Source organism: Telopea speciosissima, chromosome 7 (assembly GCF_018873765.1).
Source record: "Telopea speciosissima isolate NSW1024214 ecotype Mountain lineage chromosome 7, Tspe_v1, whole genome shotgun sequence".
In the NCBI taxonomy this organism is placed as follows: Eukaryota; Viridiplantae; Streptophyta; class Magnoliopsida; order Proteales; family Proteaceae; genus Telopea; species Telopea speciosissima.
The window spans coordinates 29,848,691-29,856,662 of NC_057922.1; the positions used below are offsets into that span (position 1 = coordinate 29,848,691).

General features: G+C 38.0%; 1 protein-coding gene across 1 annotated transcript; it reads left to right on the top strand.

Moving 5' to 3' along the window:
- Positions 1–2,466: 2,466 nt before the first annotated feature.
- On the top strand, positions 2,467–3,119 carry LOC122670098 (high mobility group B protein 13-like). Its single transcript, XM_043867064.1, has 4 exons — positions 2,467–2,627; positions 2,717–2,820; positions 2,901–2,986; positions 3,082–3,119. The coding sequence occupies exons 1-4, from the start codon at positions 2,487–2,489 to the stop codon at positions 3,108–3,110; spliced, it is 360 nt and encodes a 119-aa protein (XP_043722999.1). The 5' UTR covers positions 2,467–2,486; the 3' UTR covers positions 3,111–3,119.
- Positions 3,120–7,972: the final 4,853 nt, after the last annotated feature.

Here is a 7,972-nt window from a genome sequence, read left to right on the forward strand (position 1 = left end):
AACCGAAATCAATTGTCTAGTAATATCAGGCACAACTAGAACATCATTGAGTGATAATGGGGTAGGGGAGGAAGGTAAAGAGGTACTGCCAATGTGGGAGATATTTAGTCTCTTACCATTACCAACTGCTACCTGGTCCGTGCCATTGTAAGGCAGAGCTTGTTGCAACAGAGACGTGTCGAACGTCATATGGGATGTAGCTCCGGTATCTGGAATCCATTGAGTTTCTGGAGTAGAGACCATCGGGTGTGGATAGGTGTGAACACCAGCAAATGGAGTGCCCTGAGGAGCTTGGGGAGTAACTGCACTATTTCGGCTAGCAGAGTACCGAAAAAAGCACTTGCTTGCTGCGTGACCATACTTTGCACATATTTGACATTTAATGGATCCATTGCCAGGTGGTGAAGTGGTGGGTTTGGGTGGCTATTGTTGGGAATTGAAAGGCCTTTGATTAAATGAAGTGAATGGTGTATTTGGATGATTGTAGCCACGTGTGGCTGAAGAGGGATTATGGGGTTGCATCTGTTTGTGCTGTCCACCACCATTTCCCTTTGATTTGCGTGGGTATTCCATTATCAATAGAGCAGTTTGTGAAAGTGGGTCTGGCTGGACAGATCCATTATTTCCATATCCACGACGCAATCGTTGCTCATGAGTTAAGAGCTTGGCCCTCAAATCAGAAAAAGTCACTGGGGGAGACATATTCTATGGTGATGATGAAAGGAGTGTAATCGGATCCAAGCCCATTCAGTGTACAGGTGACAAGATCAGAGTCTTTAACCTTTTCATTAATCGCAGCAAGAGAATCAGCAAGTGATTTTACCTTGTGAAGATAATCGGTGATAATAGATGTTCCCTTGACAATGGTTTGTAATTCACTGTGCAAGAAGGTCCTTCGAGCAGTAGATTGTTGTTGAAAAAGTAGGGATAAATAATCCCAGACCTCCTTTACCGTACGCAAACCCAAAATATGAGAAGATAGAGATTCATTGAGGGTGGCGTTGATGCATGCGCGCACAAAGTGGTCTGTCTTGCGCCAAGTATGGTAGGCAGGGTTGGGTGTTGTTGTGACAGTCCCGTTTTCTGCAGTTTGAGAGAGGTGTTGGGGAGGTTCTGAGGTTGTACCATCAACATGATTCATGAGATCGCAACTAATGAAAATTGACTCGAGCTGCTCCTTCCATAAGAGGTAATTTGTCCCGTCGAGTTTGACGGCAACAAGGTTGGCTAAGTTGGTTATAGGGAAGGGAGAGGATGAAGAAGCATCGGCCATGATAGGTGTGTATTAGAACCTGGAAACTGATACCATAAAGAAAGATAAACAAAGATATTGGTTTGAACTCACACTGTGACGTGAGTGTGACCATGTATATTTATATTTGAAGTGGTACATGATTTCAGGGTTTGGTTACAACCGTGGGTATTTGAAGATAAGACTTACAAGAGATAAAGATAAGAATTCAGGTTGTTCCACATGAGGTGGCAGTGACCGTTAGGTTGTTGCGTTTTCAATCCTGTAGTGCAGAGACCAATGGAACCAGTTAAACAGGGGGAAGAAATAGCTTCACATATTTAGCAATTTCCTACTTGATTTCTCCTGAAATTGTTCTCTGGAGATGTTGATATAGGTAAAGAAAGAGAACCCACAAGCAGAGTTCAAAGAAACCTCAAATATATTGGGATTGAAATGGAAGAACCTCAGCCCAGAAGAGAAGATGCTGTATGAAGCTTCTTGATGAGGAACAGAAGCAGAAGACAACAATGGAGTTGCTTGAACAGACGTGCTGCTCTGCTTCAAGATAATATTAATGTTTTGGAGGTATTTGACTAGCCCATCTTGAGATTCATTTTTTCTGGGTCACTTCCATTCCTTCATTCACCTCATTACCATCGTTAATGTTTGGCAGATTGCCAAGCTTGCAGGAGAGGAATGGAAGAACATGACAGACGAATAGGATGGACCATATGAAGAGTTCATTTCATCCTTGAGATCGATTTGCCATGATTTGTTTTAACCTGTTTCTTATCCTTGATAGATGGTATATTTAAAAGGGTAAATTACACGTCACCCCTTGGTTTTCAAACGAAACTCAAATCACCCGTTGGTTTTTGAAAATACTCATCCGTCTCCTTCTACAGTAACGGTGTTAGTCTGCTGTTAGTTATTGATGTGAAAGGACTATTTTATTCTTGTACTAAAACATTAGAATAAAATTTAAAATACTAACCTTCCTTCATCTTGAAGGGTAGTTAAGGGATTTAATTCATTTAACTGGCTGACATCAGCACTCAACATCATAAAATTAACGGTAGGGATTAATTTGTTATATTGCGGTCTAATGCAGGGGGTGATTTAAGTATTTTCAAAAACCAGGGGGTGATTTAAGTTTCTTTTGAAAGCAAGAGGGTGATGTGTAATTTACCCTATTTAAAATTTATGAATCTGGCAGATAGCCAAAAAGCAGAAGGAAGAGTATCTGAGGGAAATGGAGATATACAAACGTAAAAAGGATGAGGAAGCAGCAAGCCTTCATAAGGAAGAGGAGGAGGAGCAGATGAAAATTCAGAAACAGGAGGCCTTGCAATTGCACAAAAATAAAAAGAAGACGGCAGGAAATATAATCAAGGTTTATTTTATCAGTCTATTCATATATGATCTGAGAAAATTTGTTCATGAAGATTCACCGCTGACCAATTTTTTGGTCTTTATTAACAGAAAACAAAAGAGAACTGCTTGAAGAAGAAGAAGAAGCAGAAGGAAGAACAGATTTCAGACCCCAAAAGGCCAAAGAAGCCAGCTTCTGCATTCTTTCTTTTCCGGTACTTTTTTTTTATTTTAATAATTTTTAAGTATTTGGCTTGTTAACTTCATTTGAGGTGTTCTTATTTTGTGGCTACAACAAAGAAATGAGGAAGGAACTTCTGCTGGAAAGACCAAGCATCAGCTACTCCACTCTTAATGTTCTGATTTCAGTAAAATGGAAGGTATAGAGTCAGGATACAGATATGATTGGTTATGGCTTCTTTCCATGCTTTACATTCTGCCTTTTTCATTGATTAATGTGGATTGTGTAACACACGAGCTGAATGAAGCGGACAAACAGCTTTAGAATGTTAAAATGCAAGCAGCAGCTTGAACAAACAAGCATTGGTGATGCAACCCTTTTCCATTCTATTTGAAAGTGCCACATAGAGATTTAATGAGTTTGATTTTTCCTCTTCGTCGAGATGGATAGTAATTTTTGAAGAAAGATTTACATTGAGGATGAGTAACTTAAATTATCCTTAAACTTCCCTGCTTGGTGGAGAAGAAGCGAACAAAGGTACGTTTGCTTGTTGTCTTGTTCTCTGTCGCGAATTGGGATCGCTCGCTAGCTAGGTCAGATTGGAGCAACATTGTATGAGAATATATTACCCATCTTCGGGGAAAAGGGGCCGAATGACCTCTCAATCTACTTACTGCAGCCCAGGCTTATTTAACGTCGTTAATCAAATCATTTAACCTTGAATGATCCACATTGGCGATCATTGAGCACAAACTTGCGAAATGTATAGTACCTATAATAGACTAATATACTATAAAATTATATTTTTCTACCTTGCAATGCCCATGTTGAGGTTGAGCTATCAATTGAAGATGTCCAGCAAATTCACAATTTTGTTTACTCTAATCTCCTACTCTTGTTAACTATCATAATTAAGTCTTGCACTGAACCACAACTTTATTCACCACCTTAAATTTTGATTGTATTCTACAAAGATAAATTGTTGGGGTGTTCTTTTCCGTCGCTCTCTCTTGTTAAGAAAACAACACCCAGAAGTGGCGATTTGCAGAAGAAAACGAGAAACAGTTTCTTAGCACACAACACCAGAGATTTACGTGGTTCAACCCCAAGATGGGAAGCTACGTCCATGACCGAGCAATAGAACAAATGTCACTATCTCTTAGAAATGTTATAAAACCTCTCATACAACCCTCTCAGAGATGGACCAGGATCCTCTGCAATACCGGCGGGGCGGCAGTGCACATCCGACGGCACAACAGAGCTCACGTGGTACACATGGCACACATGGCCTTTGCTGTGCTGTCGGATGTGCAGTGCCGCTCCGCCGGGTTCTGCAAAGGATTTTAATTCCTCAGAGATAAGAACATTATGTATAGAAGCCCTAACCTGAGGAAGTCCAAAAATACCCTTAGACCCAGAAATTGTCTAATTGGACAGGGTCGGAACAAAACATAACATATATCTCAAAATATACAATTTTTCGGCAATTCGAGATCGTTTCGAGGCCAAAATGACCCTCCGAAGATCTCAACCGCACATTCTGGACCAAAATCAAGCTTCACCAATAACATCTCTCTCTCTCAAACACACGCTATATTTCTCTCACACATCACACACATATTCTTGTCCACACTATACTTTTACGTCAAAAAACAAATGATGGGAAAATGTGCGGTCTGGTGGTTCAAACCACGAAAATAGAATCAAACTCTCCTTATTGTACGAAGTGTCTAAAATAACCACAGAATGTTGATTTCTATTCCTCCAATGTTCTTAAACTATTGTCGTCTATTACACTAGCAAAATTATTTCCCAATGTTCTTAAACTATTGTCGTCTATTACACTAGCAAAATTATTTCCCAATGTTTATGGAAATAAAACATCATAGCAACGAACCAGAGATATGTTGGAGAGAACGAGCTCAGGAGAGAGATTTAGTAAAGCTTATTCTCTCATTTTCTTCCTCTACGAAATTAATCTCCCTATTTCTTCCTTATTTTGATATTACTTCTTTTTCATAAAAAATTGCACATTGCTTCAATTGTAGATTCAAGTTTGGTAGGAGGTGTGTTGGTCATGCTACAGTTTTAATTGCTTGCTGCAGATCTAGTTCTCAATGCTCTTTTGTATGAAGTAAATATTCCATTTTCCGGTATTTCTTTTGTTACAAAACAGAGAGTGCAATTTTCTGAGGCTAATAATGGAGGTTTGCATTACTTGATTTCTTCTACCCAAAAAAAAAAAAAAAAAAAAAAAAAAGCATTACTTGATTTCTTAGTCTGCCATTGGGAAGCCATTGGTAACTAGATGTTTTGGGTCAATGATTAAACTATTCCACTTAATGGAAACATCTAACGTTGTGTCTGTATTTTTTAAATCCCATTATAATACCCCCCTGAAATCAATATGGAGTAGTTTTTCCTTTTCAATTAAGTACATGAAGTCTATGAATGTTGGTTGTTGATGTAAATTCTCAGTTTAGGGCATACCTAGCACACGAGACTTCCGCCAGTGCAGATTATAGGAGGGTCATAATGTAAGCAGCCTTATCCTTGTTTTGTGAAAATGTTGTTTTTTGACTCGAACCCGCAAACACTGGATCGTAATGTAGCAACCTTATCATTGCACCAAGGTCTCCACCAAAAGAAGGTGGGGATTTGAGGAGCTAGAGATCCAATTTTGATTGGCTCCTCAAATCCACTCTTACATTCTATGTGGCATTGCATCAAATATGATAACTCCAGGAAAAATTTTGTTCTTCACAGCTAGGGGGAACTAAAATCAAGATTTGAAGAGCTTCTCCGGTCACTTTATTAATTGCCCTTTGTTCATTTGTTCCCCAATTTTTAAGTAAGGAGTAAAAAGAAAAGGTTTTCAAAATAATTAGACATCTTAAAAAAGTTATCATTATCTTAGGCACTTTTGAGTAAACACATGAAATGATTGTTGGCTAATGTGGTCCAATATGTCACATCATTTAGGAGTTGCTTTCGTGGTAGTTAGTGATGGTGGTTCTCCAACTTCAGGATAACTCCCATTGATGGTAAGGAAGGTTAAGCAAAATACCAATAAGGGAGTCCTAGTCTCATTAGGTAAAATACTGAAACTATCTATTTGTGTGAATAATGAGAGACTGATATAGGTTAGAAGACAATTCTCTTGAATGGACATTGCCGAATCAAAAGACCATCACCGGAAGAAGACGTCACCAAAATTGGACAGCAACATCTGAAGATACGATGTTAGGACCCAAGGTAGACCATTCTCCTTTATTTATTTCCATTGCCATAATGGAGAAACTAAGTTTAGGTCCACATTATTATTTTTTGGTAGAATAGATCCACATTATTGACATAAAAGATTTCTCACTTTTAACTTTATTGGCTAGTTGGTGAGCAGTCTCTACATTTGATCCAAAGATTTAGTTCATGGCATCAGCATTGGTAGATGATATTGATACCAGACCAATATAGAATCAAAGCAATATTTTTTAAATAAAATATTGATGTCCCTCATGTTAGGGTTTAGGGTTTAAGCACAAGGTTGCTTAAAACATTGCACCCTGAGTATCTAGTTTAGAATACCCAGACTACTGCCTCCAGCTAGTATTTAGAGAAAACTAGGGTTTAGGTCAGATGGGCTAATTACTAGATTGCCCCTCACAACCTGGGCATTAATACAAGTAGGATTATATTAGAACATATGAAGGGATATTACATAAATACCCTTACAATCTCCTCCTATATTCTACATATATCCACCACACATGTATAGAAACCATTGTTCAATCAGTAATTGAATCAGTATAAATTGAATATCAATAATCCAAAAAATTAAGTAATCAATAAGTAAACTTCAAGAAATAAAACTAGGGTTTTAGATCAAAACTAAACCCAACAATAAATCCGAAGTTCCACATGCAAGTGGCTAAACCAAAAGAAGTAATCAAAAGAAAAAGTCTTTGCAATCCATGTGACTTTACTCATCAAGTAAGTCATCCTCATCGAGATCCAGGTTCAACCGTTCTCCTCCATCTTCGCCATTCTCTGTAATTTATCAAATATGAATTTCATAAGATAATATGAATTCAATCATTTGCACAATAGTATCTAGTTCAACAATAAGAACTTAGTACATTTCATATATGGCTGAAGGTAAATAAAAAACAATGAGCATCATCATCAAGTTTCTTTACAAGAAGTCGATCCTATATAGTCTCTATCATAAGGATCATACCATGTTTTTGTTTGGAATACTCTGTTCGTCATATCAGTCTTAGATTTATGTTATATCATCAAATTTGGAATGGTACACCATACTATGAAAGACATGTCATCAAATTTGGAATGACATAAAGACTAGCACAATATCATTGAAACATAACAGACATTTTTCATATTCCTTTGTGGAATAACAAAGTAAGAAAACTTCACATGAAAATTTGCTACACCATCAAATTTGGAATGGTTTCACAAACCCCCATGCTTAGTAATTTAACTAAGTTATCTGAAACATGTAAACTATCTCGAATGTTTTCCAAGGCTAGATGAGATTCAAATAATTCAAAATAATACTGGGTTAGGTTAAGACCTGACTAAATGGTCTTTAATCCCATCTCCCTCGTAGTTTTGAATGTTCGATCTTTGTTCAATCCCTTTGTAAGGGCATCTGCCGTATTATCCTTCGATCTCACATCAATCAAAGTGATAATCCCTTGTTCTGTTCGATAATTCAGTATGGCCTGTTTCAGCCTGATGTGTCTCCTCTTACCATTATAGAGTGAGTTATTCACAATCGTCTTTGTTGCTTGATAATCACAGAATATAGATATGGAGTTTAACTTAAAACTCCTCAATAGAATATCCATGATTAGATCCTTTATCCACTCTGCTTCATCTCCCGCAGAAGCCAGAGCATAAAGTTTCGATTCCTTAGATGACAGAGCAATACTAGTCTGTCTCTTGGACTTCCATGCTATAGTTGCTCCTCCTACTGTAAATACATAACCACTGGTGGATCTGCTGTCTCTCAAATCTGAGCACCAAGATGCATCAGAACATCCTTCCAAAGTTGAAGGATGTCCAGTATAACATAGAGCATAACCTAGAGTACCCTTAAGGTATCTCATCAGCCTCGTCAGGGCATCCCAATGCTCTTTTTCAGGATTACTAGTGAAACGACTCAG